The following is a 15,106-nucleotide window of genomic DNA, read 5'->3' as shown; positions in this document are numbered from 1 at the left end:
TCCATTGTTCCTCAGAAACTGGCATATGACCAGGACCATTACCAAGTCCTAGAGACACTGGCAGTAGGAGCACCTGAAAGTGTTACACGAAACAAACAAGGTGCATTTATTTTCCAGAATGGTGTGTAAATACCAGAATATAAACATTTACACAGAGTCACAGGCACAGCTTTGCCTCACTCCTATGTATCCCAGCTTATCATTTACCACTTCATGAGCTGGGTCCTTGGCAAGCCTCGTCAAAAAGCAGAAGACAAGCCACCACTTGCAGAGGACACCTTGACAAGCAGCGGGTATCTTCCTCCAGCCTCGCCCTGTGATCATCCCAGCTCTGTTTCCTGACAATAAAAGGAAGGTGTAGCAAATGCCCTTGCACGGACATCCCACTCTCTGGGACCAAGCTGAAACGGAGCCAGCCCTGAAAGCCAGGACCACACAAGCGCCAGGTGTGGTACATCTTCTTGGAAAAGGGACATACGTTTTCTTAACAAGGGGTAGGGGACACTCCAGGCATTGACACTGAGCTCTCCACCCCACTGCCACACAGCTTGCCATGCGGTATGAAGGGTAGGAGACTGTAGCACAGGAGCCTGTGCTTTCCGGCAGCACCATCACCAGCACAGCCTAGGGATTTCTGCCTGAAAAAGCTGGGAAGAAGCTACTGTAACAGAGCTCTGAGCTGCATTAGCTGCTCCTGGTTCTCCCGGCAGCTGCTGCTGAACAGCCACAGGGGAATCAGCCAATGCAGGCAGAAATTCCCTGGCTTCCCTTCTAGAAATAAATCACTGTAGTAACATGGCTGTACTAAGCCAAAGCCAAGGAAGCAAGGTGGCAGGGAGAACAGGAAAACCACCTAAAAGAATGATGTTTCTGAAACTTGGGAGGTGAGTGTAAATTGTAGAGAGAAGCTTGAAGTTTCCTCATGCTTCACATAAATTTGGCCAATGCTGTAATTCATCCTCTAATTAATAATCAGACCAGTTCGGTTCGACTGATTCCAACATTATCTGAAAACAAATACTCCTTTGCACAAATTAATAGCACTGGCCAGTTGACAATTACATGTAGGCTGCCCCTTCCTCTGGAAATGGACAGAAAGAAACTGAAGATTGCATGACTTTCTATTCTACTTTAAGGAAACAAAGAACAGTGCCCTTGAAGCTTTCTGCTGCTGCTCAGTATTCATTTCAGTGTGCTGGCTCTGTTCCTATGCCTCTCTGCTTCTCTCAGGCAGGCAGACAAATCACATTGGATGGAGCAGTGCAGGCAGCAGCTCTGAACTCTAGAAGGACTGTTTAGTACCAGCTGGAGAATTTTCTGATTTGCAGTAACCTCGTAATGGGGAAAGCTAGTTTTGAGGGACAGTAATGAATGCGGCAGAGTCATCCCAGAATATTTTTACGAAAACACCTTGAAAATTTGATGTTTGTGCAAAGCAACTTGTTCCACTTTAAAAACTGTTTTCATAAAGTTGTCATATTGACAAAATTAAAATAATTATTATTTCTTACCTCCCCTGCCCCAATATTTTGGAACTGACAGTGCACTGAAATGTTATGCTTTCTCCCAGGCTCTGCATAACATACTCCTGTGGGACAGGTCACTTTTAAATTCACCAGACCTGTGCTCATGGAACTCAAGCTCAGGTGCTTAAATTTTCAAGCTGCTCTTAATTTTTACATTCCCTATCACTGGAAAACCAGCTGAGTAAAATACCTATGCTATATTTATCTCCGGAAAGACGTTTGCATTCTAAGACCTCCAGTTATTCTCTGGCTAATTTCACCCTTCCTGAAGTACCTATAGCCACCAAAATGATGGGCTGTCTGTCTAAAGCTCTGTAATGCAGATGTCAGCTATCTAAACGTGCAGACATATTGCTGTAGGCTACCTGAAGCCCAAGACAAAAGCAGTTTTTGGAAAGTTGGAAACTTTTGATCCTTTGAAATGCGGTGGAGGCCACAGAGACAAATACCCTCCTTCTCACTTCCCTTCCCTGGCCCCCAGGAGACTGGCTGGTAGTTAAAGTACCCAAGTGCTTGCCATGACTGTCGAGGAGGGTACCTTCCTGTGTGGAAAAACTAAGATGATTTAACCATAGCTTTCACTTTACCATGAGACAGGCTGAAAGCACTCCTATACCTTTCTCAGCATGACAACAGGAATGCTGCAAATTTAGCAGTTGTTCAGTAACCAACCACCAACAATGTCAGTATAACTGAAATCAGCCTGCAAGGGCAAAGTCTCTGAGAAAAAAAAACAAAAGGCATTAGAAACAACTGGCATGAGATGAAAATGAAACCATACATATCTTATGAAGCTCTTTGCAGCACCAGAACCTACAGATAACTACAAGTTCAATACAAAACAGACAGGTTTCCAAGAATCCCCCCTTCCTACCAGTGCCAACAGCAAAATTTACTACTTGAGTCTGAAGATGTATGTTTCAGGGGATAAATCACTAAATCTGAAATAAAGTGGCCAGTTGTTTCTTTACAAATAAAAACCAAATTTTTCCGTATGTAGGTGCAACTTATTACTAAATCCACCATATCCTCCTACTTTGCTGCAAAGACACTAACACCACCACACTCAGAAAATTAAAAGTGAATAAGGCAGATGAAAGCCTTTGACCTATCCTCAGTGGAACATTTGGGAGCAAAATGCATTTCAAGATCAGAGTCAGGCATTCGTGATTTAATTTATTTAACAGCATGAGATCAGGCATCTCCCCTTACAAGAAACTCTCATTATCCAGTGATATCCTAGTGATAACTAAGGTTATGACTAGGAGCATTAAAAGACTTTTGTAATTCTGATTTATGATGATTAACTACCCAGTGTAGAAGAAAAAAAATGGTTAAACCGAGTCAGCAGGAGTCAGCAGCATCACATGTTTCAAGAACAACAAATAAACCACAGAAAAACAGGCTGGTCTCATTCATTTTGCCACTAAAAGTGCAGAGAAATGCACATACAGTGGTACCAACCCACAACAGCACTCTGAGAAGTGTTGTCGAGAAAGAAATAAAATACATGCATTTGTTTTCCCCATAGCCACTGTCACAGTCAAATGTCTGAGACACAAATATATTCCATTAAGTTTACAAAGATGCTCCCTTTTGGCTTGCGAGCATTATAACACACCTCACAGTTATGCTGGAATTAGGGCTTTGAGTCCTCTCCAGACCTCTGCACACAGACTGCACTTAAACACTGCTCATGTGTCAGATGAGGGAGCTTTTACTGACTCCTAGGCTATTTTCCATAGCTCCAGAAACAGTTAAACTGCACGAGTGCTCCCTCATTGCTGCTGGGTTCCACCCCTTCTAACAATAATCACTCCTCTCCTGCCATACGCTGCCAGGACAGTGGCAAAACACAGGCAACACAGAGAAATTAGGTTTGCTACTGTAAATCACCTTAGCCAAATAAACTAATTTGCTGTCAGAAAGTTAAGCAAGTGCCTTGCAGAGGAGAAACAAGTAATTGTAGGGAGGGACTGGCATTACCTTTGACTTAAGCAATTTCTTCAGACTGGGGCTGCAGGATGTCAGTGATTATTTCTGAGAGCAAAGTGTAGAGGGTGAAGCTACAACTTAACCCACAGTAAATACACACAAAACTCCCTACCACAAAGCATGGCTGTGTGAGCTCTTTTATTTGGCGCGGGTAGGGGCAGTTGTTTGTTTTTTGGTTTTTTTTAAGAGAGAGAGTACAATCATCGCAGTATAAATGGAAATGGCTGCACTTGCTCCTCTCAGTGAAATCCCTGGGAGATTCAACTGGATCAAATATCTCTTCCCAGACTGTGACAGTCTGAATGACAGACAGCACCCGTTTGGGTACCAGATGACAGCTGAGGATACTCATGGTCTGAATGGTCTCACCATCAGTGCAATGCAAGGACAGAGTTTAGGGAGACTGAGCTCACTTTCTGTCTCATTTACTAGCTTTCCACTAACGATTGTTGCCAAAACTCAGTTTGCAGAATCAGCCACTAGCTGAAGCAGAAGTCTGAAATTAGCCTGCAAGGAGAGGAAAGTCTCTCAGAAAAAGATGGGAATGAGAAATAAAGTGAAATCACTCATATTGCTCATTGTGCTGAGCACCAGTCAGGAAGACAGAAAAAGATCCCTCTGACATGCCCTAGTTGAAGATTAGCACGATACTAATACATTAAATAATTAAATAATGTATTACTAATACAATATAATAATGCAAATAATGCATTAAATAAGGTATTACTACATACTACATTATAAATTGAAAGAAAATTTTTTTTCCAGAAAAGCTCTATTGTCTCCTTAAGGTTGTATGTGAAGCATGATGCAAAGAGCCCTGTGTTGTCCCTGACCACATCTTCTCTAGGTGGAGCAGAATAGCCAGTGTAACAGCATGGTATAAGCCAAGAAGCGGAGCTTACTAGCTTATATCCAGCACTGGATCTAATCATCTAGGGTGATTACTATACTTCTGGACCCCCGCTAGCGTCTCTGCACAGCTTGCATTTTATGAGATAGTCACACCAGCTCCACAGAGCACTAAGCTGAAGGTGTCTGCACACAAAAAATTTATTTGAAGTCTTTCATTCCTTGCGTTTAACATGGGCTATGGAAACTACACAACCAGCATTGTTCATCTCCTGAAGAAGACTCCAGTTGAGCTTTTCATAAATAAAGAGTAACTAGGAAAGACTTCTTGGGCCACTGAGAAGAAAGAAAATGCTGATCCAGTGGAGCAAAACCTGAAAGGTTTGCAGCAAACTTTGCAAGAGCAAGGATTAAAAAAGAAGATCCAAATAAAAAGCAACATTCTTACTACCACTTGCCCACCCAATGCCATATGGCAGAATCAAGGGACAAACCTCCCACTAACTTCATTGTTATGGCACCAAAGCATGGCAGGGACACCCAATCTCCTCTTACAAACACTGCCTGTGAAAGTTACTTCCCTAAACAATAGCACTACATTTATGTGGGGAAAGCTGGAGAAATGTGTTTGTTCTTTCATTTGCAAATCATCTATCACTGCATCACAAAGTAAAATGAAAGTCTTAACATTCAACTGAGTTTCAATACAGAAATAATACTGTTGCTGTGGAGGACTTTCATAAACTTGTGATGTAATCCAATTCAAAACCCCTACTCATTTTCAGAAAGTCTCCTGTACCAAAAACTACAGCCTCTTCTGCAGATCTCTCTCACATTTTTTATCACGTTCTGTGTTACTCTGTTTCATGCATTAAAATTACTGCAGTCCAGAACTTAAAATGGACTCTGGTGCAGCATTCACCTTTCACAAGTAAATACATCATGCACAGCTTTAATCAACTTTGAAAAGGGATACAAAGCAAAGCTAATATAAGAAAAATACTAATGATAAAGAAATAAAGACAAAGAGATAAAACAACAAAGTACATAAAGACATAGTTTGATAGGAATTTATCAATGTAATATCAACGTAATTACAAATTACAAATCTGGCTATTTGGGAAATTTGCAACTTTCTGCACAGAAGATGGAAAAAGACCAAAGTTTTGCTAATCAGTGACTGCAATAATCTGTCTGGGATTTTACGTACTTAGCTCATTGATTATTTTCATCTGCTCAGAACAGCTACCTTGCAGTTTATTGGTTGGATAGTAAAGAAAAGCAGGTAAAAAGAAGTTAAGTGGATGTGACTGCCAAAAATAGAGAGATTATAAATCAAAATGAAATAGCATTCATACTTTTCTTTGTACTCAGCATCTTTCTGCTCATCAAGTCTTTTAAAGCCCTTCAACAGTCCTTTTAATATAGTAGCAAATAATCCTGGATATACTGTGTGTCTGACCCAGGTTTTACTTCAGATTTATCCTGTTTTCTTATTTCCAGTAATATATCACCTTTGCATTAGAGCCTCTCTGGAGCCCAGGCAATTCACAACTAATCACTGGAGTGAGCAAGCTGTTGTAAAAGGCTTAACAAGCTCTACCCCATAGTCTTGCATTGTGATTACCTCCAAATAATTACTTCTGGAGATAGCTGATGAAGATCATATTAGGCTAAGGCAAAACAGAGACTGGGCTAAGTGTAAATTAATATAGCTGAAAAGAGAGGAGAGGGGACAAAGATATTACAAGACTGTTGCCATTATTTATGGAGCAGTTGTGGAGAATTAAAATAGTTTATTATACTTACAATAGCTGTCGGAGTTGAAGCCAGCACACAGTAGAGCACAAGAGGTGAAATGAAGCTCTCATCCTCTGTTCCAGGGTATGGTTTCATCAAATTGCCATCCTGACAGAAGAAACCTTGGATATGCACCTGAAAAGTATCGGTGCACTCGAAGTAGTAGGCGAGCAGAACAGTCCCAGCCATGATGACAAGCTGAAAATACAGCATGGTCACACAGAGACATTAGTTGCTTTTTCAACAGACGCAGCTATGCCTTCAAGCTACGGTAGTCCTGTAGACCATCCTCCTTTCATCATCACCCCGACAGCCCTTGCAATAGTGGTTTGTGAGTGTGTGTTTCTGTGTGTCCGCTTTGCAACATCTGTTACATAAACCTTTTGGCAAACGACACTAATGAACATCTCGGATGATAGGAGTGGGTCCCTAACATGGTAGAGGGACCGGAGCTTTGACAGCTACTTTATCAAAGGGCATGTGAGTGTCAACGTCAGCAACAATCAATGAAAGCTAGCAGGACGAGGGGCAGTGCTGCAGGAGCCAACTGTGACAAGCTAAAACCTGTGCACAGCGGTAGGGAGCTGGAAAGCACTGTTACAAAGGATAAAGGAAGCTAAAGCCAAAATGCTTCCCTGCTGCAGCTGCAAGCCCATGCTGGGGAATGTGCACCCTGTGCTAATCCAGAAGATCCCTCTGTGTCCCAGATGAAGACTCATCCAGAGGGAAATCTGCCTCCTGCCACTCACCTTTCCTTGGAGCTGCTGCTTACAGTAAAGCTTTAGACATCTACTCAGAAATCCTGACTCTCCAAAGAACTGGTTGCACTGCCTGGCTTCCCCACTCCATCACAATTGCTTTTGAAAAGGACTCTGGCTTGAGTCTGGATCTTCATCTTTACACGTATAGACTGCAAGGAGATTTTCTTGTATTTTTTTTTGGTAGTTTATTGCTGGCTAAATGGACTGGTTGGAAAACCTCAGCTATCAACTTTTTTTTTTTTTATATATCCAGTGCTACTGCGCATGAGCTATTTTCAGTGTCTGTGTCAGCTTCCTACACTGCTTCAACAACACATCGCAAAGCCATCTCACAGAGGTTGTCATTAATCTCTCCTCATGAAATTAAGAGGATATACTACTTCATCACTTTTGTTCCCTCTCTGCCAGACCACAAAGGAAATCTCATGTCACAATCCTCATCATTTACAAATATAGCAATACTGATTTGGAAATTACAGCAATTCCAGGATCTGATTCAGAAACCTCTTTATAGAGACTAGTGCCTCCTGCCACTATTACAAGAGTTGTCACATATACAAGTTATCTTGCCGCACCATAGAAAATAATAATAATAAAGTAAGTGAAATAACAAACCGCAAAGTGGCTTGTTTTCAGTATTTTGCCTACAAGATTTTTGCATCAAAACTCTGTTGCTGTGAGATTATTTTAAGAATAGACCTTTAAAAAATAATTTTGGCAACTCCAGCTCAAAGATACACTTGTAAGCTATCCATGCATTCCTCTGGCCTAACTTTGCACACATTCTCTGACACACACGACAGCCATTAAAATCATCGTGTATTTGAGTTGGTGTTGGACTAAAATCAGAAAAAAACATGAAATCGGAGAAAATACTGATGGAAGTATAAGATCATAGAATCACAGAGTGGTTGAGCCTGCAAGGGACCTCTGGATGTCACCTGGCCCACCACACCTGCTCAAGCAGGGACACCTTGAGACCACTGCCCAAACCATGTCCAGGCGGATTTTAGATACCTGGCTGGATGGAGACTCCACAGACTCCATGAGCAACCTGTAAGATAGACTTAGGCAGAGCAAACTGAAGCCAAAGTTGAGAGATTTTGCACCCTCCCCTATTTTTTACCTTCAAAATTAGCAATATCATTTTGTAGCCAGATTAATTCCAGTCCTGGAAAATACAGCCTGGATTGTTTAATGTTTTTAGCTCAAGCAATTAGCTCTGTGGATTCAAACATCAACTTACGCTGATTACAGAATTATGGTACCAAGTGAAATTTATATAGACTAAGCACATAGCCCGTTTTAGAAGCTCAAGCAAGTAGAAATCTACATAATTATTTCCCCAAAAGATGCATAATCTCTTTCTCCCACCCTGATTTACAGCATGAATGTAATACATCAACATAAAATGTTAATCAAGCATTTGTTTTCTGAAGATTTCTGATGATTCAGTAACTTTAAGTTCCTGAAGCTTGAACACTACTGCCACACAATGAATTGCAGATAACCTAATCAGGTATGGTCAGTACTAAGCAGTTGCTTTCTGCTGCTCCTTCCCGCTCACACTTTTCCTGTGTCCTGCAGTGTCCCTTGGAGACAGCTGGAACTGTCTGGAAACTCAAAAGGTTTAGTCTGTGTATTTTTTCCTATGCAATATATACCTCTAAAGGTGTGTGAACAAATGTATTCTCTCATGTAATTTTATCTGGATTGTATAATAATAGCCTTAGATGGAACTGCTAGAGTATTCAATTTCTTAAATGTGTAGCTGATAAAATTACTTTTTTCAACTTTAATTGTTTATCCTGACATTTTCAAGACCGTATATCTGTGCAAAATGATTTATTTTTAACAAGTGTAAAGCAATATGCTGTTATTTGTAATTCCACAGAGACCTTTACATCATGCTGGGTGAGCCAGTGGTATTCCCTATAAACAAACACAGTCCTATTAGTAAGGACTTAAAAGACCTGAATTTACTCCTTGAGTAGCTATAGATTTCATGATCAACCTTGGCAACTCAGTTTCATAAATTAACATCAGAGCAAGGCAATGACATTACCGCTAATCTACCTGACATGCCAGATATTAGAGATTACATGATACCTGGATATAGAGGTATTCAAGCTCAGTTCCATCACCTCATATGCCCAGGGTTGTCAGAAGCAATCTGGCCCACCCTTCATATGCCAAACGCACCCCCAGCCATGCTTCAGGTTGCCAGCCCAAGTCAGCATAAACAGGGATGAGAACAGGAGATGGTACAATATAGACAGCTGGTTTTTACCCCGTTACTGGGAAAGGAAGAAAGCAGGTATTGGACTTATATCCTTCTTTAGGTGTCATATGGAAAACTGCTTTCAAAAAGATGTGTTTTTCTGATACGGGAGGAAAATGTCACTTATCCCAAATATGCTCTCCAGCCAGTTGTTGCACAACTAAGTTTGACCTTCCCAGTGCCAAATGCTGCCTCAGTGCTGCATTAAAACCCCTCCTGCATATAAAATACAGTTCTAGTCTGACCTATGTCAATATTGACCTACAACAACACAGATATCTCAATAATAAACCCAATCTGGTTACACTCAGTTTTTGTGTTTTGTTCTTTTGAGAAAAAAAAATTATCTGTAAAAAGAGAAGGTGATGTCCACCATCTCAGGGAAACAGCAACAGCACACATCAGAAATTAGACCTCCAGCTCAACAGACCCCACCACAGCCCATGATGACAAAGGATGATGTGGGGTACAGAAAGAGCGGTCAGCTATCGCCATGAATGTGAGCAAAAGTTTTGCTGCTCCTACAGTCAGTGAAGGCCTGACTACATCTGTGTGGCATGTTCCTGTGCCTCATGTTGAGCTGCTCTAAGCAGCTTCTCAGCAAAAGGCAAACAGAAACATGGAGAACTTATTTCAATTTTCCCTTCCCCTCTCTTTTTCATTTCTTCTCTCCCTTCTACTTGATGACTATTTCATATATATTTATTGTGGCATTTGTTTGTTTGTGGTGAGGAAATTCAAACACTAAGTGCCTAGCAGTGGTAATTTGAGACTGAGGAATGATCTGGCACAGAGGGCAAGAAGGCCCAGCTGCAGGAAGGGGTCAAACCGGCTGGAAGCAGGGATGCCAGACAGAAGGACTGCCTGCAAGGGAGTGAAGTTTCCCATGGTGATGAGCTAAAAAACATCCACAACGTTGTCTTGTGGTCATCCTGGAACGGGAGCACTCAGGGGCCACCTCTGCGCCACAGAGCTGGGCCAGGGGATGGACCCATGGCTGGGCTGAGGTGCCCCATACCACCACTCTCAGGATGGGTGCTGTTGCAAGTCTATATAAGGATTCGGCTCCTGATGCTTCTTTGTAGTGTCCTGGTGAAACCGCTGATGGCAGTAGGACTTTGCCCAGTGCATTGTTCATTAACTTTTTCTTTATATTTAAGCACAAATGTGAATTTAATTAGCCTTGAAGGGTACCATAAAAATTCCCCAACATTTGTTTTGATTTACTGGTCACAGATGCCTTAACCAACTTCAGACCCCTAAACTTTTTTGATTTGTAGAGCTAGGACCTACAATGACTAATGCACAAATCCCTGATTTTTGTAGCCATAGTCAGTTTGTAAGAGATAACAACTTCACCTTTTCTCCTATTTTCAGGTTTACAGTCACTGAAGGAAGCAATGAAGAAAAGCACGTAAGCTGACTTAAGATACAAAACATCCAGTTACATAAGTCAGAAAACACAGTGCAGTTTAACACTGACATTTTGAAGGTTTATTTATTAATCCTTATCAACTCATTTCCTTGAGACTACTTGGGAAAATTAAAAATGCTCAGTAATTCAGTTTAGAAAAGCAGCCGATGAATAGAAGTGTCTAAGGTGCTTAATGGCCTCCATTACCACAGTATTTAACCATGTCATAAACCTTTATATTTATCATCACTATTCCATTGTAAGATAAGAAAATGCTCTTATCACCATTTTACAGAGAGTGGACAAAAGCACAGGAGATAAAATGATTGCCCTTAGGTCACAGTAGAGACTGTGGCACAGCCAAGATTTACCCTTCTTCTGGACCATATTTGTCTGGATGAGTCAATAATCTGCACATGAAAAAGCTCAATGATATATGTTTATGTCCTGATTCGGCAGAAGCTCATTCATGACAGCAATAAGGAAATACATCATGTGTCTGATTCAGCACCATTTAAAAACTCCTGCTTGATTTTAGATCAAGCTTGACAAGCTGGACTCAAACAATTGGTATTTTTTTCCTCAAAGCCAGCTATTTAAATGGATTCTCTAGCATGTAACACCTGTCCCTTGCCACACCATTAAACTCTGCACTGCTCTACAAGCCCACGCGGACTCTGTCCTTGAAGATCTTCCTATCACTGCACAACCTTGCTCCTCTTCAGGTTGCTGGAATTCTCTGCAATCAAAAAATCACTTTCTTAAATGTCCAAAAAATATGAAGCAATTGTTGCAATCTTCTTTGGGCAATTGGTAATTATTTAGTGCAGGGGCTAAGCAGGTATTGGTGTAAGACTGAGTCCTCAGTATAAGGAGAATCTTCAAAGTAAGCAGTACAATTCAGTCACACTAATCCCACAGCTCCTGAGATACATCCAGAAATCGTCCCCTTTACCTTAATACTCTGACAGTGTAACTCAGAGACTACTGCACATCCAAACCCAAATTATTACAATACCAGATAGTGGGACTGAAGTCCCCGACTGTATATGCCCTCTCCACTCTCTTCAAAGCGCTTTCCAGTTCCCTTAACAACAATCTGAAGCTTTTTTATTTTCCACTGTTACCCACAGAGAAGAGGCCCCTGGTTCGCAAACAAAAAACAAGAGGCCAGCTCCATTCCCGAAAGAGACATAAAGCTGTAGAAGACAGAGATTAATGTAAAAAGACAACAGACACAGTGGGAAGCAGAGCTTTTTGATCAGCCTATACTGAAGACTCCCCAGAGTTCTTAACTGAGGAGCAAGAAATTGTGGGAGAAAAGGAAGAGGCTGTAAAAAGTTCTCAGGTACTCTCCAGCCATACAATCTCTATGTCCTGTAAGACAGGCATACGGCCACTGCAAAAATCTCCTTTTGCTCTGCGTTTTGTCACTCATATAAATCACCATGCAAATCCATATGAATAAATTTGAAAACCCCGAAGTACTGCTGGTATTCATACTTAAATAGGTAAATTCTTCTGGCTTATCAGCCTACCCACATGCTACTGATAATATATCTTACAATGCTTTTAATATGCATGACTGATAATTGGAAAATTGTTCTTGCACACAAATGACAACATAAAAGACTACATTTTTGTTCCTTCTGAAAGAAACCAAAACAGTGTATTGCATGAGATATTCCTTAGCGGGTAGTCAGTGAAATACCTTTGACATCCTTGCTCAGTTTGTTTCCAGCAAGCTTCACTGAGGGGTTTCAGTTCATGAACTGAAGCTGTCACAACTGCATAAGCAGAGCACCACAAACCTGCACAAGTGTTTTCAACTCCTGACACACACGCTGTGGCTCACAGTCCCACTCTTTTAAATCAGATTTCCATCTCCCATTCTGAAAAAACTCTAGTGACCAATCGTTACACAAAGCCAGAATAATTTTGGTGTGCTTTTTTGAGATAGGTGACGAAAGCATGACTCTTAGAATAGATGTACTGGAGCATCCAACAGTCACAGCATGCATGTGTCGTGAAAACAGACTTCTAAGTTACTGCTGGAAGAAATTGTTAAGACTGTGTCTTTTCTCTCTACAGGACAATATCAGAAACATTTAACTCTGCATTTCAGACTGCCTTGCCCAGGGATGGGTCCAGGTTATATTTTGTTTTCTTAAATAATCAAATTTCCTTCAAATATTGGCAGAAGAATTACAGACTCCTGGAAAATACTGGATTTGTATTATTACATGATAATTTTACTTAAAACAATTACTTTGACAAGCTTTTTCACAGTATGTTTCTGGGAATTTTTCCAGGACTCCTGAATACTGAAACCCCAACTATAACTTCTTAAGAAGGGTCCTCATTTTCATATTGTAGAGTGGTCCAGTGGTAAGGAAAATGTTAAACACACCCTCAGACAAGCCTGTCCTTACAAACAACAAAGAAGATGGAGACAACAGTTAATGAGGAGTTCATCTGATCCAGATGTGCTAGCAGCTAAAAGGACTATTTTTGCACTGAGGTGTGAGGGTAGTAGGTACATATCTCCCATTAGCATTAATGGAATTAGCAGTATGAATTCTTCCAGGATCAACAAAAGACTTGGTCTCTACAGCAGTTTGTTAAACATCTGTTCTGTACCATTTTATCATAAATGACATGCCTTAAAAGGTTTAACCTTCACACTTCTGTAGCATATCCAGGTCTGTAGAAGGAGGAAGAGCATATCAGACAGTAAAGGCTCTTAGAGTCTCTGACTGCAGTGAATTAATATTTTTATGGATGGTAAGGATCTGACCGACTGCATAATCTTTTAGGTTGCCAAGGGATTGGATGCAGCAAATAATCTACTTTTTATTAAAATATTACAAAAAAAAAAGTCAAAGCAGCTGGAGGAATGTGCCATGAATGAATACCTCACTTAGAGCCAGTGAGAAAAACCACCTGTATTGGACTTCCACTTAATGGTAAAATAATTCCAAGTGAATGGTTTTGTTATGTCAACCAACCACATATTCTCCACTGTCAGAATAAATATGAAAGCCAGTGATCCTTCTAAGCTGCACCTCTTCATAAATGTTTTCTCTCCCTTGCCTGATATAACGGACTTTGCAATCTGATTCTGAAATCAGTTTTCCTAAGCAACTGCAGCACACAAGTCATGGTCTGTTCTGAGAGCAGCCAATTACAGGACATGGCTTTGTTACAGGAGTTTTTAAGTCCAGTCCGCATGGTGGCACAAGCTGGAAAGCAGCCTGGAGGGAGAGAAGGGTTATCAGCACACACAGGCTTTTGAAGCTGGGGCTGTGCAGAAATCAGCGTGGTCTCTGCAGAGCTTCTTACAAGTCAATTTCAAGAACTAATTGTGTTATTTTACCATTTTAGTACTTAAGTTGGGACCAGGTATAGTTTATATGGCTGAATAAGACTCTTTCACACAAAAGAGGCCTTCACACCATCCTAAGGCACTTGTTTCATGGAAAGAAGTTTTGTGAGTAGCATGGTGTCTAAAAAGACTAACACCTGGGTAAAAACTGTTTAAGCTTCTCTTTTATGTAATCATCCTTGAAGAATTTCTATGTGCTGCACTACAGAAACTTAACGTTACCCAAGAGCTCATCCATATAAAGGAGCCAAATTTCTCCATCTCTAGCTGTACAGTTCTAATGGCAACACAGACATAAAGGTGTAAAAATGCTAAACCTGTACAACTTTTTCATATGTAGGAAATCAAATAACAGTATGAGGCACCTTGATTATCACGTGTAACTCAATCCGTTCTACACACTGCTCCAATTCTCTCAGTTTAAAGCAACGGTTTTCAACCTTTTATTATGTAGACCCTTACATTTTACCAGTGATTATTATGTGATACATTTAAGCCTACTTTCTTTGACAGGTACCTGTGACCCATGGATCGATCACAGGCTGAAACTGCCAGCTTGAAGGGAGGAGGGATGCCTCCCTACATGCTTGTCCTGGTTTCACCTGTGATAGAGTTAAATTTCTTCATAGGAGCTAGTATGGGGCTGTGTTTTGGATTTTTGCTGGAAACAGCGGTGATAACGTGGAGATGTTTTAGTTGTTGCTAAGTAGCGCTTACACTGGTCAAGGACTTTTTCAGCTCCCCGTGCTCTGCCGGGTGCACAAGAAGCTGGGAGGGGACACAGCTGGGACAGCTGACCCCAACTGACCCAAGGGATATTCCATACCGTATGACGTCATGCTCAGTATATAAAGCTGGGGGAAGAAGAAGGAAGGGGGGACATCTGGAGTTATGGCGTTTGTCTTCCCAAGTAACCGTTACGCGTGATGGAGCCCTGCTCTCCTGGAGACGGCTGAGCACCTGCCTGCCCATGGGAAGGAGTGAATGAATTCCTTGTTTTCCTTTGCCTCCACACGCAGCTTTTGCTTTACCTATTAAACTGCCTTTATCTCAACCCATGAGTTGCCTCACTTTTACTCTTCCAATTCTCTC

General features: G+C 41.1%; 1 protein-coding gene across 3 annotated transcripts in view; it reads right to left on the bottom strand.

Moving 5' to 3' along the window:
* PLPPR1 (phospholipid phosphatase related 1) overlaps positions 1–15,106 on the bottom strand; it is a 70,185-nt gene that overhangs the window by 28,020 nt on the left and 27,059 nt on the right. For all 3 annotated transcript variants that reach the window (XM_009504318.2, XM_064438082.1, XM_064438083.1), the window contains one exon: positions 6,183–6,371. In XM_009504318.2, coding sequence (XP_009502613.1) covers positions 6,183–6,371 — 189 coding nt within the window. The remainder of the gene's footprint in view (positions 1–6,182; positions 6,372–15,106) is intronic.

This window comes from Phalacrocorax carbo, chromosome Z (genome assembly GCF_963921805.1).
Source record: "Phalacrocorax carbo chromosome Z, bPhaCar2.1, whole genome shotgun sequence".
NCBI lineage: Eukaryota > Metazoa > Chordata > Aves > Suliformes > Phalacrocoracidae > Phalacrocorax > Phalacrocorax carbo.
Note: the sequence above shows the minus strand (reverse complement) of the source record. Positions and strands in the feature narration are given on the sequence as shown.